Below are 17042 nucleotides of genomic sequence, written 5' to 3' on the forward strand. Positions count from 1 at the left end.
GCCATCAGTGACCACGTGCAGTACCTCCGCACGGCACAGGTACAACTCAACAACTCATCCTGCGTTCTTATGGACACACAACACATGATACTGACTATAATAAACAAACACAACACGGTTTATTGAACTGAACCTTTATGAAATATTCTGAAACACATCTTGGACCAATTCGTCAGTTAAAACTTTATTTTCTACTCTAATGAACTGGAAACACAGCCCAAGTAAAAGCTGGAGTAACTGAATGAAAGTAGAATTTGTGACCAATATTCAGTTTTTTCTTCAGCTAAATTTCCAGTAAATCAACACAGGCCTACATGATGATGATGATGATGATGATGATGATGATGATAATTCTTTTCCCTGACCCCAGGTCCCCATCGACACTGGCTTCAATGTGGACAGCAGCGATGTGGTCAGCATCCCGGTGCCCGTGTTCGCGTTCTGCCGTCAGATCAGCGGAGCGGAGTTTGAGCAGCAGAAGCAGGCGTCGTCCCGGAAGGCCATGGAGGATCTCCTGGAGATCCTGCTGACGGACCAGAACATCAGTGAGAAGGACAGACGCAAGAAACTGAAGCAGGTACAAGAAAAAGCCTCCTCGAAATGTCAATACAAACACAGAAAAGTCTTCATTTTATTCTCTTGAACGTGAGTTTTGTTTCCTCTCAGTTCCAGAAGCAGTACCCAGACATCTACAGCCAGCGGTGCCCCCCCTCCGGCCGCGAGAACAAGAGCGACAACAAGCCAAAGATTAAACCCGCCCTGCTCAACATCAAGAAAACCAAAGCTTTCAGCATCAGGAACTAAACTTTACCAGGAGTCAACAGCGTGGAAAGCTACAGTCAACGAGACGGTTGAGCAGCACGAGAACTGAACTGCTGAGAGACGATGGAAACCCCCCCCCCCCCTCTCCTCTGAGCAGCCGTTAACTGTTTGTCGTTACATTGGAACTCTGTTAGTGTCGTTGGGTCTCAGTTATGTGGCTGGAGGAGAATCTACAAAGGTGTGTGTGTGTTCAGTGTTTGTGTGTGTGTTCAGTGTGTGTGTGTGTTCAATGTGTGTGTGTTCAGTGTGTGTGTGTGTGTGTGTTCAGTGTACATTTTGGGAAAAATATGCAAGTCTGGGATCACTGGTACACGTGGGAAAAACTAGATTATAGATTAATTTATATGATGATGTCATTGTGAACAGTGCTAACGTATTAAGTGTGTTTTTGTCGTATTTACTGTTTGATTTTTAATAGACTTAACCAAACATAGATTCTCAAGTTTCATCTGAAATCCTTGTTAGACTCTTACCTTCATTTTTCGCTCAGATTTAGTTTTGTGGTTCTTATCTTTTGCTTCTTACGGTTTAGTTTTTCTTTTCTTACTTTAGTGTCCTTGTATGTTTTTAGCAATTATAGAATTTTATAGTTGTACCACAGAAGGGATTTTTTTTAGATTTTCAAATTCTCCTATTTTTGATTATTTTTACATCTGATCCCCTCGCTCGTTTTGTCTTGTATTTCCGTGTTTTGTCTGGAGTACGTCCCGGCTTCTGTTTATTGGACAGAGCGATGTTTTGCACTGGGTTTGTGTTGTGAAATGACCAGTGAGCTAATGTCAATCATCAGAATGGTTAATTTATACATATTTAATGGCTAATAGATTCCTTAAAGATGGCCTTAAGCTGTATGTGGTGCTTATAATGAGCGGAGCTGATTGGGTTTTAATTTGAAGTGTCACACAGAGCCCACATTATGTCAAGTGTCTGAGGAAAAGACTCAAAAGGTTTTGTTTTTATTTGCTCTTATTCTATATGAAGTATTTGTTCCACCCTGGTACGTGTTTGTCTTGACCTCAGATGTAACCATGTACACACTCGTCAGTGTTTTTGATGAAGACCTTTTACAGAGGAATCGTATGTTTTACTCTTCATCATTGTTTACTATGCAAAGTCCTGGGAAATAAACCTGTTTCTATTTATACGACTTCGTCCTCTTTTCATGTGGTATAATATATATATATTTGCTCCTCCCAGTAACAACTACAGTTTTATATAAAGGCACTGAATGTGTTACTGGTGTTAACATGTTTTTTTACTTACTGTGGAAAACTACAACTCAAGAAAGTGAATGTTGACTCGATATTAATCAACAGCAATAATATCAGATTCATTTTTTTTTCTGCTTATAATCCCAAACCTCAACAATAAAGCTGGTTGATAAAAATGTAAAACATAAAGACTTAAAAAAGGTTAACGGAAAACTTTACTTAACACTCACCAACATGGGTGGAAGTTTAAAAATGTCCACTTTAAGTGACCATTTCACTTTTAGACTTGTTTACAATATAGAAACCAAACCAAAGTTAAAAAGAAAGTTGAGAGTGTTTATGTACAATTTTAGTTCATTGATTTGGTCATTTTTTTAGTTTCTAGTGCAGCTAAAAAACAACACAATACTAAATACTGTAAATAAATGAAATTAAATAATACCGATAATAACATTTCGATTATTTCCTGAAGTCAATCTTTGCATCTTATTAGTTCTCAAAGTGACAAATTCTTCGGCCTGTGTTTGTTCAACTCAAACAAGATTCTGGGTTGAACTTAATATTTAATTTCTGCTGCTGGTCCTTCACCAGCATCACTTGTTTTCAACTTGATCTGAACAACATCGAATGACACTTGATGACAGATCACGTCTCTTTTTATCGTTCTATTGAAACCATTTGTTTTAAAGTCACGCTGTCATCCGTCCATTCAGCATCCAGCCTTCATCCATCAAAATGACAGAGGCCTCTCTCCCCCCCTTTCCCCTGCAGCTCCCTCCAGACGCAGCCAATTAAAATAGTTGAAGTGTTTCTAGAAGTCGTCTGGAACTAATTAGATAGGATTCCTTCTACACGGACATCGCCGCTCAAACAGCACCAGCACGCCGCTTTTAAAGGCCAACTTTATTGGTTTGACCCACATCGTTGGCAGGTCGCCGGGCGTTCTTGTTCCCAGGTTTACAAAGATGTTGTTCTGGGGCCCGGAGAACATTCTGCAGGAGGCTGAGGGCCAGACCACTGAAAGGAGGGGAGACAAAGCTGGCCTGTTCAAGAGGAGGGGGAAGGAGAGGAGGGTGGGGGGGAAAGAGGGAGCAAAGGGCATGAAAGGAGTGAACCAAGGAGAGGGAGCAAGAAAGGATGGAAAAGGGGAGGAGGAAATTGGAGGAAGGGGAGGATGGGAGGAGGAAGAGAGCAGGGGGCTCAGTTTCCATCTCTCACCGCAGGACATCTGTGGCTGGTTTACATTCAAACCAGAGTTTCTCCTGAGAGTGAGGAGCAAGCAGCAGCATGGCCGGGCGGTGAGTCAAACCTTCCCTTCGCTTCTGTTAAAAACAGCTTTCCAAGGTTCACATGTCTTTGTTTCCAAGAGGATGAAGTAAGAGGGAAGCAGCTTCCAGTTGAGACACAGAGATTCAGAGATTCAGAGACGTGCAGGGATTCCTCTGCTTCATCTCTTCTCTGCAAAGAGACGAGAAACCCAACTAAACTCTGAGTTATGAAACAAAATTCCAGAAAAAGTTATTTTTAAATGCAGCAGTGAGAAAGAGTTTCAGCTGTTTTAGTTTCGTTGGAGTTTTGTATAATCAACTGAACTAAAACTGATTTCCAAAATCCTGCAGACAAGTATTTAGCATTTAAACATTTAATCGGCTGTTGAGTAGATGTGCTCATTGTTTCAGGAACAACTACTCAAACCAATAAACCAGACTAAACCACAACTTAAATCACCACTGATTAAATAGAATATAAAAAAGTTTCCACTGCTCCGATTATATGACAACAAAATTACCTGTGATGTAATCAAAATCTTGTTGTTGTCTTCAAGGTTTAGATTGAACTTTCCTACTCAGCTGATCATTTATCTGCACCGATCGGTTCCTGCACAAATCAAATTCAAAGTTTCACTAACTTAACTTTAAAACTTGTCTTTTAAAACAAGTTTCTCTGTCTCTGTTCTGTTTCTGTTTTCCTCTGCAGAGTGGAGCATCCTGCTGCAGGCTACAAGAAGATCTTTGAGACGGTGGAGGAGCTGAATGAGCCAATACCTGCAAAGATCACTGGTACACACACACACACACACACACACACACACACACACACACACACACACACACACACAAGCATGCTCAGACATACACACACAGCACACACACACACACACACACACACACACACACACACAGACATACTTTACAACAACACTTGAAATAATAAAACAAATAATAATCATCCAATAATCATTTGTTTGTTTGTTCACATTCTTAACCTAATTGAACACAATGTGTGTGTGTGTGTGTGTGTGTGTGTGTGTGTGTGTGTGTGTGTGTGTGTGTGTGTGTGTGTGTGTGTGTGTGTGTGTGTGCAGGTGTGATACCATCATGGCTGGGGGGCAGTCTCCTCCGGATGGGTCCAGGTCTTTTCGAGATCGGGGGGGAACCTTTCAACCACCTGTTTGACGGACAGGCGATGATGCACAAGTTTGACCTGAAGGGCGGCCAGGTGACCTACTACAGGAAGTAAGAATACAGTACCTGTCAAAATAAGAGCACATTAAAACATCTTTAAACATGTTTCTTTCTCGTAATTTTCTAGGCTAGACTGTTTTTTATCTTTCTTTTTACTTTAAGTTTATTTTTTAAGTTGTTTTTGGAGTATGCAGCTTGATATAGACGTGAGTCCAGGATTTCTCAAGGGATAATGAAGATAAACCTTTTTTTCTTTTTGTCACTTGATAAACAAAACATCTGTCACATGTGTCCCATTGTGACTTTTTTATTATCCTGGCAGATCCAAACCCAGTTGCATATTTTCTGATTTACTGTGGTTGCAGAGAGGTATGCAGGAAAATCGCTGACTGTAAATTCCTGAAACCTGGAATATTGCTAGAAGAGACAAAAACGATAATCAGACGCAGATCCTCTTGGAAACAAGACATTTCACAATCTGTGAAATAACATGTCTGAACAGAAGAGATGCCTGATGCAGCAGTTCTCTGTTTGTTTCTCTGTAGGTTCCTCAGGACAGACACGTATGTTCGTGCCATGGCTGAGAACAGAGTGGTCATCACTGAGTTCGGTACAGCAGCGTATCCCGACCCCTGTAAGAACATCTTCTCCAGGTAACACAACCCGGAGGAAGTTCCACCCTGAAACCACTAGCAAGATGTATTCTGCCTATGCTGTAAAGTTCACACTGTATAATAACATCCAGTTGTTATTTTTAAACTGATTTGCTCATAGAAAATCTTCTGTTCAGATTCTTCACTTACTTCAGAGGCATTGAAGTGACTGATAACTGTATGGTGAACGTTTATCCAATCGGTGAAGACTTCTACGCCGTCACAGAGTCAAACTTTATCACCAAGGTCGACCCCGATTCGCTGGAGACGCTGAAGAAGGTGAGAGCTGTCGGGCTACTTTTGAATTTCTCCTAATATCGTAAAGTTTTTCTAATTCTGCACCTTTTTCTTTTTTCTTTTTGTCATTTTCCCCCTTTGCTTGTTCTTGTTCTTGTTTATTTATTTTTCAGAATAAAATTCACCTCAATGTGTGTTACATGAAAAATGTAAAACCAATAGCAGCTAAAAAAAAAAGAAAATATTGTATGAAATGATGTTCTTAGATCTTAAATTAGTATTAAAATAACGTAAAAGAAAACACTGTTGAAATTAATAAAAAATTATAATTTCATTTCATTTTAACATTTATTTCACATGTAAATATGAAGTTAAGAGTTAAGAATAAAAAGCAAATAATTACCTAAAAAACTTGATTTATTTGTTTTCATCAATAATATATATAAATAGATGGAATGGAAACATTTTTTATAGTTATGTACCGATTTTTTATTATATATAGAATTCGAAAATATGATGTGATTTAACAGTTTTTGGTGAACTCATGTCAGGGACCCGCCACCCGTCGGATTCTCTCCTCATTCATTTCCTTGTGTTGTGTCTCCATCAGGTGGACCTGTGTAAGTACCTGTCTGTGAACGGGGTGACTGCGCACCCCCACACCGACTCGGACGGAACCATCTACAACATGGGGAACTGCTTTGGCAAGAACATGAGTCTGGCTTATAACATCGTGAAGATCCCGCCTGCTGAGAGCGGTGAGAGAACCAGACTGAAGGTCACAGGAGGAGATGGAATTGATTTCCATTTGTCCTTTGTCTTTTGTCTTTTATTAGTGAATCAACATTAAATAACAAAATGGATGCATCAATGATGAATACATCCATGAAGACAGAAAAAGAGAGAACAATAGAAAAGGGAGATAAGAAGGAATTACACAAAAGAAAAGAATGAACAAAGATATAGTGGAGTACGAGATCAAGAAAATTGAATTAAACAAGAAAAGGGAGAATCCCATAAGAGATATATTACGATTGTGTGATACCTTCAAAAGCTCCTGATACTGAATGGACCTATTTTGTTTAGAGGAGAAGAAACAGTCGACTCTGATTAACTTTATTAAAGTTTCCTTCTCACTGACTGTGTTTCCAGACAAGTCAGATCCCATAGAGAGATCAGAGGTGGTGGTTCAGCTTCCCAGCAGCGAGAGGTTGAAGCCCTCCTACTTCCACAGGTACCTGTCGTCCATCATCATCAACACACTGATAAACAGCCTCTCTCTCTCTCTGTGACACTTTACATTAATAACCCACGTGTTCTTCTTCTTCTTCTGTCCGTGTGGTTGTGGATCTGCAGCTTCGGTTTGACGGACAACTACTTTGTGTTTGTGGAGCAGCCGGTGAAAATCAACCTGCTCAAGTTCCTGTCGGCCTGGAGCATCAGAGGAGCCTCGTACATGGACTGCTTCGAGTCCAACGAGAGCATGGGGGTAGGCAGGGGCCGGCACGGGGGGGGGGGGGGGGGGGGGGGAGTGCCCTGAATGAAATCTGAGACACAAAGTGACCACAAAGAGACACAAAATGACAATAGAGAAACACAAAATGACCACAAAGAGACAAGAATGACAGCAAAGAGACACAAAATGAGCATGTAGAGACACAAAGTGACCACAAAGAGACAGAAAATTACTAGAAAGAGACACAAAATGACAATAAATAGACAAGAATGACAGTAAAAGAGACAAAGACACTTAAGTACCACAAACATAAACAAAATAAAATGTCTCTTGTCTGTGTCCTGACGCTCATTGTCTTACAATCTGTCCACAGCTATAGGTCAATTAAAAATGGAAGTAGCTGGTAGTAGGTTTTCATGTTTAAACTCAGTAAACAAAACTAATTAATAATATACATTTCATTACTTTAATGACTTATTTCCTTTTTACTCATTTTACAAATATTGTCATCTTCTCTGAATCTCTGTCTCAGTCTGGACGTGCATTTAAAAAGTGTTGACCCTCCTCTGGTGTCTGAGGAGAAGTGCATGTTACACGTGACCTCACATTTATGTTCACACACACACATGTGTCTGCAGACCTGGTTCCACCTGGCCACCAGAGAGCCAGCAGGTCACATGAGCAGCCACGAGTTCAGAACCTCCGCCTTCAACATCTTCCACCACATCAACGCCTACGAGGACGAGGGCTTCATCGTGGTCGACCTCTGCACGTGGAAAGGGTGAGTCCGACCCTGAGTGTGTGTCTCTGTGCGTGTGTGTGTGTGTGTGTAGTCATTGTAACCCCCCTGCTCTCTGTGCAGTTATGACTTTGTGTACGACTACCTGTACCTGGCCAACCTGAGGCAGGAGTGGGAGGAGGTGAAGAAAGCAGCGATGAAAGCTCCGCAGCCCGAGGTCAGACGATATGTGCTGCCGCTGGATTTACACACAGTGAGTAGACACACACAAACACACACAAACACACACACAAACACACACCTCGTCCTATCAGAGGATCATAAAATCGTTAAATAGAAAATCAGCATCTTTTTAAATGGATCCCATATGTCACCGCAGCGTTTTGTGTGACTCTGCATTTCTGTCACAGCGTTCCACACCTTTCTCACACTGCACATATACAAGTGTGTATTCAATTCTGTTTGTGTTTGTGTGTGTGTGTGTGTGTGTGTTCAGGAGGAGCAGGGGAAGAATCTGGTGTCTCTGTCCTACACCACAGCTACAGCAGTTCTTAACAGTGATGGAACCATCTGGCTCGAACCTGAAGTTCTGTTTTCTGTACCAAGACTAGGTGAGACACACACACACACACAGACACACACACACACATACACACATTCTTACCTGGATGTCTGTCCTTGTTCTGACTGAGTCAGCGTCTCTCAGGCTTTGAGTTTCCACAGATTAACTACTCTCTGTGTCGGGGGAAGAAGTATTCCTTCGCCTACGGACTGGGGCTCAACCACTTCATCCCTGACAGGGTAAGAGATGGAGACATATCAGGCCCTGTGTAAAGAGTGTAGTGTGTGTGTGTGTGTGTGTTGTGCTGATTAAAGCTGCTGGTGTTATTGTTGATCTGCTGCAGATCATCAAACTGAACGTTCAGACCAAAGAGTCGTGGCTGTGGCAGGAGGAAAACTGTTACCCGTCGGAGCCATTGTTCGTACAAACACCTGGAGCCACACAGGAGGACGACGGTAGGACACACACACACACACACACACACACACACACACACACACACACACACACACACACACACACACACACACACACACGCACGCACGCACACACACACACACAAGATCTACACAATCCCCTGTGTTTGAACACGTGTGTGTGTGTGTGTGCAGGTGTGCTGCTGAGCATCGTGGTGAAGCCCGGAGCCGAGAGACCAGGTTTGCTGTTGGTGCTGGACGCCATGACGATGACGGAGCTGGCGAGGGCGGAGGTGGACATCATGATCCCTGTGACTCTGCACGGGACGTACAGACCTGGACCCCCCCTCTCATCCTCTTCCTCGTCCTCATCCTCATCTGAAGAAGACACATAATGGAATTCACTCGGAAATCTTTCATCGATGTATTTTCTTTCTACCAAAGCATATAATATCAAATATCTCAAATTTAAGAGATCATGCTTTCTATCAATTTACTCACTTACTGAAATATAAGAAAGTTGAATGAAAGTTATCATTATTATCAATTTCTGGGATTATTCTGGAACATTTATAAACAACATGTTGTTAATGTTATTTTCACTAAAGCCTGCGGCTGAATTAACAGGGTCTGCTGATTGTAATGGAAAAATACAGTTAACGACCATTTTCATATAATTATATTTCTTAATTAAAATGTGCAGATTTGTGAAAATATCATTGTAAAGCAAGAGCTACAATAAAATATATAACAAGCTTCTGCAACAGATATTTTATATTCGTTTTTTTTCATTTATATAAATTCAATTATATTATGATATTGCTTGAAAAGTATAGATGTGTAATAATGTTGTTTTTTTCATTCTGCATTAGAAGAATAAACTTTACATCGACAGGAAAAATGCTGAATATGAAGAATCTTTAACAAGAGTTAAAACCTGATCCTTAATAAAACAGTTTCAATTTAAAGTGATCAATAAACAGTTCACTTATAATTAGGACAATCTAAAAATCTAAAAAGAAAACTTATTATACAAATAGGCTGTTACTTACTTGTTGATAAACAGTTTTTTAAAAATCTAAGCCAAAGGTCATGAACGGTTCAACTGAGAAACAAATGTGTCAATCTGCCCCCTGGTGGCCAAGAAAGTGAATTAATTCAGCTTTCAATGTTTTGTGGGAATAATAAAAACGTGTTGGTGTTTTGTTGGTACCTTCAATATAAAAGCATATTACTCTGCCTTTGTTTTACAAAATAAAACCACAAACATCCAAACTAAATGCAGTGAAAATGTTTAAATTTATAAATCAAAATGTCTCCTGTCATATTTGTGGAGTTTTCATTCTGAAGTTAGAGCGACAATCACAACACAAACACCGGCTTTGCAATTTTAAAATGTATTTACACGTTTCATCTTCTTCTATACAAATAAAAAACTGTGATTATTTTACACTTATAATTACAAAACACAATTTCTTGCAATGAAGAAAAAATCCATTGGACATATTTATTTGTCAGGTGATAATCTATTAAATCAAAAACAAACACAATCTCTCCTGAAACAGACAAATGAGATGCTGTCGGAAATTAAATCATTTAGTAACGTGGTGAAGAATGGAAACCATCAAAACTGTGAGAACTACTTTTCCTACAGAGGCCACATGATTATCATTCAGATTTTAATTTCAACAGTAAAGAAAACTGCCTTGACAGTTCTATGACTTTGTGTAAAGAACAAGTCAGAGTCCGGAGAGGTAGTCATAAGTCACTGGAGGTGAAAACTGACTTTAGTATTGTGTTGTGTGCAAAATCAGACACAACGTCAAGCTTTACATCAAAACCTCAAACCTTTAAGTGCATTTGATCCTTTAGTCACTGAAAATATGACTCTAGAGAATTAGCGTGTGGATATTTTCTGTCTAACACACATGTGGGTATTCAGCACCTATCCTCCCTGTTTCAAGTTCCACTCATACTGAAACCAGCACGGAGCTCGATGTGAATCCTGGAAACATGAAGAACAATAAATGAATCAAGGTGATGGACAGATGTCTGTAGTGTCCAGAGACACTGAGGAGGACGGACGCCTCTACATGCGTAGCAGTGGTTGCTGCACTTTTTCTGTAGAAAGTTGATACTGCTGCTGCCTGATGATGTCCAGACAGTCTCTGAGAACCTGAAAACACATTAACAGAGGAACAACATTCAAAAAAAGAAATGATTAAAGCCGTATTGATCACTGTCGTGTTTTGACGGAGTGAATCTCTCAGACTCCTTTACCTTCCTGGTGTCCTGAGGCAGAATCACTCCATCGTCCCAGAGCCGCCCAGAGGAGAAGAAAGCTGAACTCTCTTCCTCTAATCGCCGATTCAAGTCGTCCTCCTGCTTCTTCCTCTGCTCTTCCTCCTGCTCACTGTCGCGGGGAAGCAGAGAACCAGAATGACCCGGAGCCGCCATCGACACTCTGGCGTTGGGCCACAGGAACAGGAAATTAGGGTCAAAGGCCCGTCCACACTGGAGAAGGAAACACGATTCAAATTGATAAAGATTTCCTCGTTTTATATGATATTGTCTTATCTTTCTTGTTATCTTCAAGTTTTTGTCTCTGTAGCAGCTGTTTTGAAAAATGCTGCAGAGTTATTGTGTTTCCTCAGACTCTCACCATGGCGTAGCTGTCAGCGCCGTGGCAACCACCAATCACCACGGTGATTTTGGGGACGGAGGAGCAGGCTACCGCTGACAGCATCGAACCCTGAGCCTTCAGACGGTTACTGTTCATCTCCGCCTAGAAGAAAAACCACAGGAAATTAAATAAAGATATAAAACAAATACTTCCCGTTCCATCCAGAGGCCGCTGGCTTTACTTCCTGTATGAAGCTGAGTTTCCCAGGCAGTGAGTACCTGTGTCGTGGAGAGTGTCAGAGCTGCTGTGGGCGCTGTGTTCTGGAGGAAGAGGAGTGGGACGTCTCTCTGGTCACACAGCTGAACAAAATGACTTCCTTTCAGGGCGGCCTGGTACGACAGCTCTCCGTTGTTGGCTACTATCCCCACCAGGTTGCTGAACAGATCAAAAACACAATACATACTTGATCTGGACCATACATCGATATTTCAACTCTTCATATAGTAAATGGTAAATGGTAAATGGATTTGTATTTATATAGCGCTTTTCTAGTCTGATGAAGACCACTCAAAGCGCTTTACAGTACAGTTTTACATTCACCCATTCACACACACATTCATACAGTGCATCTACTTGCAGCACTTTTTTATTCTATGGGGGGCTATTTAGGGTTCAGTATCTTGCCCAAGGACACTTCGGCATGCAGATGGTTCAGACTGGGGGTCGAACCCCCGACCTTCAGGTTGGAGGACGACCACTCTACCCCTCAGATACACCATATCAAAGTCTGTGGTTTATACTGACAGCTGGAATCATGCTTCTATGGCTGCTTTGTTAGTTGGAAGAGAATAGTGAGTAAAGTTTTGTGCAATCTTTTTTTTAAATGTTCATAATTAGTACAGGTGTGACAAAATATCTTGGCTTTACCAAACACAATATATGATGTTTTATTTATTTTTTCGTTTTATTTCAGATAATCAAAACAGTATAGACAAATATTTTGTGAATGAGACTTTGGTCATTGGGGGTGTGTTCATTGCTGATGATGTGACATTTGGTCGCTGTTGGTATTTCCTGATATGCAGATAGTTTTTATGGAGACGTAGAAAATATGCGACGACCTTTAACCTTTTCCAACAACCACAGAATAATCAATGTGTGTGCACACGTGTGAGTTTTTACCCATGAATCTTTGCAAAGCCGGTGATCAGAGTTGTTCCAAAACGAGCTTTGAACTCGTGGAAGCGGCTCCCGTCCGTCAGCCGACTGATGACCTGCACAGAACCCCCCCGCTGTTATCTACACAGAACCAGGACTCAGTGAGACAGTGAATATGTGACTGTTTTGTGTGTTTGTGCATTTTGTACCATGTTAACATCCAGAGTATGGTTATAACTCAGTGGAGCGAGACCCAGAAGATCCTCTGAACTGTACAGTGGCTCCTCCTCTGCTGTCCTCTTCTTCATCTTCTCCTCACCCTCCTCCTCCTCCTCTGGCAGCTGGAAGTTGAGGGTGGAAACGATGCTTCTGGTGTAATCGTACGCCTCCTTTTCATCCCAGGCAAAATGATCCACACAGCCACTCACTCTGAAACCAGAAGATAAATCAACCCAATGATGCATCTGTACTCAAATTGACTCATCTCATTATTCAAAGGCAATAATCTCATTTTGAAATCCTGTTCCAGGACTTGTGAGGGTTGGTTTGATTTATGGACCTACTCAGCGTGAAGCTTGGCTCCTCCCAGGTCCTCTGGTGTCACTTCCTCTCCTGTGGCGGCCTTGACAAGCGGTGGTCCGCCCAGGAATATCGTCCCTATCCGGTGCACCATCACTGCCTCCTCAGCCATAGTGGGGATGTAAGCTCCACCCGCTGTGCAGGACCCACACACCACTGACACCTGTAGGATCAGAATCAGAATCAGAATCAGAATCAAAATCAAAATCAAAATCAGAATCAGAAAGGATTTATTGCCAAGTAGGTTTACACCTACCTGGAATTTTCTTTGGTGAAAAGGTGCATACATTTAACATAAAGCATAAAAACACAATAAGTACTTCCCATAAGAAAGAAATAACTGTATATAAACCAAATATATATACAAGACATAAAAGTTAAATAAAGAGTAAAATGCAAAAACAGGTATATACAAGATATAAAAAGTTAAATAAAAAGTAAAATGCAAAGCAGGAGAGAAATGGGGATGTGCAATATGCAATATACTGTTATGTTATGTGTGTTAATGTAACATTGGTTTGTTCATGGAGACATTGTAGGTTTAAATTGTAAGAAGTCTGGCTTTATCAAACTTTATCAAACTTGAGTGCAGATTCGTCACCTGTGGGATCTTCATGGCAGACATGATGGCTTCATTATAGAAAACTCTTCCTCCCTGGTTCTTATCCGGAAAGATCTCTGACTGGATGTTTACACAAACAGGGAATAAGGAACTCAAACAGCAGTCAACACACACTTATTAAACCTGAGGTGTGTGTGTGTGTGTGTGTGTTTCACCTGCAGTGGTAGGAAGGCTCCTCCAGAGTCGACCAGGTAAACACAAGGCAGGCGGTTCTGCATCGCCACTTCTTGAGCTCTTAGTTGCTTCTTCACTGTGATTGGATACGCTGTGCCGCCTTTCACTGTGGCATCGTTGGCAATGAACACACACCAGAGACCACAGATCCTGCCGATACCTGCACACACATGTAATGTAAAGGCTCACAAGCTATGGATGATTCACTAAGTTCATCATGAGGTGGAGCGGTTCCTGACCAGTCAGACAGCCGGCTGACGGGATGTCCCCGTAAGGCAGACCCAGACCCGCGAATGGTGACAGCTCTAGAAAATCTTCATCATCCAGCAGGAGGCGCAGACGATCCCTGACCAGTAGCTTCTTGTTTCTTTTTGTGTGCCTAGCAATGGCATTCTCCCCCCCGCCTTTCATCACCTGCTCCCTCAACTCGATGAACCTGACAAGGAAATAGATTAGATAAATGTTGTGAATTCACATGATGAATAACGCAGTGGGGAGAAATCAGCTGTTGGAACTTACTTCTTATGGCAGGCGTTGCTGTTCCGGAGGTTAGCTTCATATACATGCTGGTGGATGGGCTGCAGGGGGCGCTCCAGCACTGGGAAGGCACTGGGTAGAGATCTCCTCCTCTTCGCTACAGAGCTCATACAACGAACTGAGCACCTCCAGCGCTGCTCAGTCAACCTGTAACACAAGATTCATACATGAGGAGTGACAGCTGCAGAGGAGGATCTGAAATGTGAGCTGAAGACATGTCTGTTGCAGATTGATCTGATAGGAACAAATAGAACCACAGCACATACTGGTATAAAAGTATAATTTAGTTTATAGTTCAGTAGTTCTTCAGATGTAGTCACCTGCGATGTCTGTCTTCTGTTCTGTTCTTTAAAATCCAAGATGGCGACAGGGTGAAAGGAGGCACCAAAGCAGGACACACTCTCCCGCCACTACACAAACACAAAGGTTGGGTGTTCAGTCGTTAATCAGGAGCGATAGTTATGGGAACAGAACACATAAGAGCTCTTTATCTATTATAATTAATTTACTTTTTACTTTAATGTACACTGTTTTTAGAAACCTTCAGAGGCTAAATGCTGCCTTCAGTTGGGGCCGGGAAATAAGACAATAATTCAATAATTAATGGGATATAATTTGTATTAATAGCAACATAAGAAAGGTTCGATATATATATCAATATATTACTCATGCATCGGGCACGGTGTGGAGGTATAACACATAATTGATCGACCAAAGATTTGTCAAATATTTTGTTGTTTATCCATTAAGAATAAAGAAGAATTTAAAACTACAACCTTCACTCAGGAAGGTTTGTCCCTGACCTTCAGACCGTATCACTATAATTTGTCCCTTTATTGTAATAAAACTATTCTGCTTCTTCTTCTGCAGTAAAAACAGTTAGAGGCTTGATTCTACCCTCAGTTCGGGCCGGGAAATAAAACAATAATTCAATAATTAATGAAATATAATTTATATTAATAGCAACATAAGAAAGGTTTGATATATATATCAATATATTACTCATGCATCGGGCACAGTGTGGAGGTATAACACATAATTGATCGAGCCATGGTTTGTAAAATATGTTGCTGTTTATCAAGTGGTTGTCATTCTCATAAAGAAGAATTTAAAACTACAACCTTCTCCAAGGTTTGTCCCTGACCTTCAGACCTTATCGTTATAATTTGTCACTTTATTGTAATATAACTATTCTGCTTCTTCTGCAGTAAAACCCTTTAGATGCTAAATGCTACCCTTCAGTTTTGAATGGTTGTGTTTAGCTGCACCTTTAGCTGAGGAGAAGTTTTCATATTCACTCCTCCTGTTTGTTATAATCCTTCACGTCTTACTCAACACTAGTTTACTCACATAACTAACTAATATACAGAGGAGGAGTCAGGTGGGCTTGACCTGAAGTTAGAAGCTAACTGTGTTTACAATAAGGAAAGTGTGTCAAAGGTCAAGAGACGCTGTGACAACTGTGAGAAAACAGGCACATGAAGAAGAAGCGTTTCTTACCTCGTCAGGCAGCGGAGCATGTTTGCTTATGACTAAATAATAAATAAAATACAGGAAAACTGCACAACTCCAGTGTCTGAAAACCACAATAATCACAACACCACCATTCAGCCAGAGAAAATACTTCCTCTTGAGTAAGAAGGCTGGACGGCTGGAGGGTGAACACGCTCTATCGCCATCTACAGGCGTGGAGTTGTAACAACAGGGGGTCCAAAAGTGGTCATCCCACAGAAACTGATTCAGTTTTTATGGAATATGAGACGTATTGTTGCCTTATAGATATTTAATAGGTCAAACTTACTGGATTTGTTACAATCTATGTCATGAGGATAACAAGGCTATCTATCTATGTATCTATGTATGTATCTATGTATGTATGTATGTATCTATCTATCTATCTATCTATCTATCTATCTATCTATCTATCTATCTATCTATCTATCTATCTATCTATCTATCTATCTATCTATCTATCTATCTATCTATCTATCTATCTATCTATCTATCTATCTATCTATCTATCTATATATCTATATATCTACATATCTATCTATCTATCTATCTATCTATCTATCTATCTATCTATCTATCTATCTATCTATCTATCTATCTATCTATCTATCTATCTATCTATCTATCTATCTATCTATCTATCTATCTATCTATCTATCTATCTATCTATCTATCTATCTATCTATCTATCTATCTATCTATCTATCAATCAATCAGTCTGTCTGTCTGTCTGTCTGTCTGTCTGTCTGTCTGTCTGTCTGTCTGTCTGTCTGTCTGTCTGTCTGTCTGTCTGTCTGTCTGTCTGTCTGTCTGTCTGTCTGTCTGTCTGTCTGTCTGTCTGTCTGTCTGTCTGTCTGTCTGTCTGTCTGTCTGTCTGTCTGTCTGTCTGTCTGTCTGTCTGTCTGTCTGTCTGTCTGTCTGTCTCTCTAATGATTGCAGCTGTAATGACCCATCTTGACCAGGAGAGAGAGCTGCTCCACCTTGAACAGTTTATTGTTCCACCAATAATGTAAGATAAAAACAAGTTGACTTTAAGCTGGGGTGCTTTTTTTATTTTATTAAAATTACTTTATTTACAGTTATTTGTAAAATGTCTGTACAGGAGCAAGAGTTGATGAGTTAAAAGTACAAATCTTGTGATACCTTATATCACAAGATTTACATCCTAAATGACAAAACAAATAATCAGCAAAAATACATACTATGACAATTTTTATAGGAGATGAAGACATTATACAAAGATACTTACAGGTTCTATAGACTTTAATATCGCGGT

At 40.6% G+C, this 17042-nt stretch overlaps 3 protein-coding genes across 3 annotated transcripts in view; 2 read left to right on the forward strand and 1 right to left on the reverse strand.

Moving 5' to 3' along the window:
- depdc1a (DEP domain containing 1a) overlaps nt 1–872 on the forward strand; it is a 9921-nt gene extending 9049 nt beyond the window's left edge. The window contains exons 10-12 of the mRNA XM_061078545.1: nt 1–39; nt 371–577; nt 667–872. The exon at nt 1–39 is cut by the window's left edge and continues 138 nt beyond it. Coding sequence (XP_060934528.1) covers nt 1–39; nt 371–577; nt 667–804 — 384 coding nt within the window. The 3' untranslated portion in view covers nt 805–872. The remainder of the gene's footprint in view (nt 40–370; nt 578–666) is intronic.
- Nucleotides 873–4014: 3142 nt separating this feature from the next.
- On the forward strand, nt 4015–8956 carry LOC133010564 (retinal Mueller cells isomerohydrolase-like). Its single transcript, XM_061078153.1, has 13 exons — nt 4015–4093; nt 4399–4549; nt 5044–5151; nt 5289–5430; nt 5999–6146; nt 6541–6622; nt 6745–6877; nt 7483–7625; nt 7707–7836; nt 8080–8194; nt 8290–8384; nt 8489–8600; nt 8757–8956. Exons 2-13 carry the CDS (start codon nt 4437–4439, stop codon nt 8954–8956), a joined length of 1521 nt encoding a protein of 506 aa, XP_060934136.1. The 5' UTR covers nt 4015–4093; nt 4399–4436.
- A 1063-nt stretch (nt 8957–10019) lies between these two features.
- On the reverse strand, nt 10020–15853 carry si:ch211-198n5.11 (methylcrotonoyl-coenzyme A carboxylase 2). The gene is made up of 13 exons (XM_061078140.1): nt 15755–15853; nt 14575–14664; nt 14237–14401; nt 13957–14153; nt 13699–13877; nt 13523–13603; nt 12906–13084; nt 12552–12771; nt 12367–12458; nt 11463–11619; nt 11224–11346; nt 10842–11075; nt 10020–10737 (listed from the first exon to the last, which is right to left on the reverse strand). Exons 1-13 carry the CDS (start codon nt 15772–15774, stop codon nt 10651–10653), a joined length of 1824 nt encoding a protein of 607 aa, XP_060934123.1. The 5' UTR covers nt 15775–15853; the 3' UTR covers nt 10020–10650.
- Nucleotides 15854–17042: the final 1189 nt, after the last annotated feature.

The sequence above is a fragment of the Limanda limanda genome, chromosome 9 (assembly GCF_963576545.1).
Source record: "Limanda limanda chromosome 9, fLimLim1.1, whole genome shotgun sequence".
NCBI lineage: Eukaryota > Metazoa > Chordata > Actinopteri > Pleuronectiformes > Pleuronectidae > Limanda > Limanda limanda.

Excerpts from the sequence above, each read along its gene's own strand:
- LOC133010564 (XM_061078153.1), top strand. The coding sequence starts at position 4,437 with ATGGGTCCAGGTCTTTTCGAGATCGGGGGGGAACCTTTCAACCACCTG. Across the intron at positions 7,837-8,079 it reads TGCCGCTGGATTTACACACA|GAGGAGCAGGGGAAGAATCT; the intron begins GTGAGTAGACAC and ends GTGTGTGTTCAG. Across the intron at positions 8,385-8,488 it reads ACCACTTCATCCCTGACAGG|ATCATCAAACTGAACGTTCA; the intron begins GTAAGAGATGGA and ends GATCTGCTGCAG.
- si:ch211-198n5.11 (XM_061078140.1), bottom strand. The coding sequence starts at position 15,774 with ATGCTCCGCTGCCTGACGAG. Across the intron at positions 14,402-14,574 it reads ACAGAAGACAGACATCGCAG|GTTGACTGAGCAGCGCTGGA; the intron begins GTGACTACATCT and ends CTTGTGTTACAG. Across the intron at positions 11,347-11,462 it reads TGACACTCTCCACGACACAG|GCGGAGATGAACAGTAACCG; the intron begins GTACTCACTGCC and ends TTTTTCTTCTAG.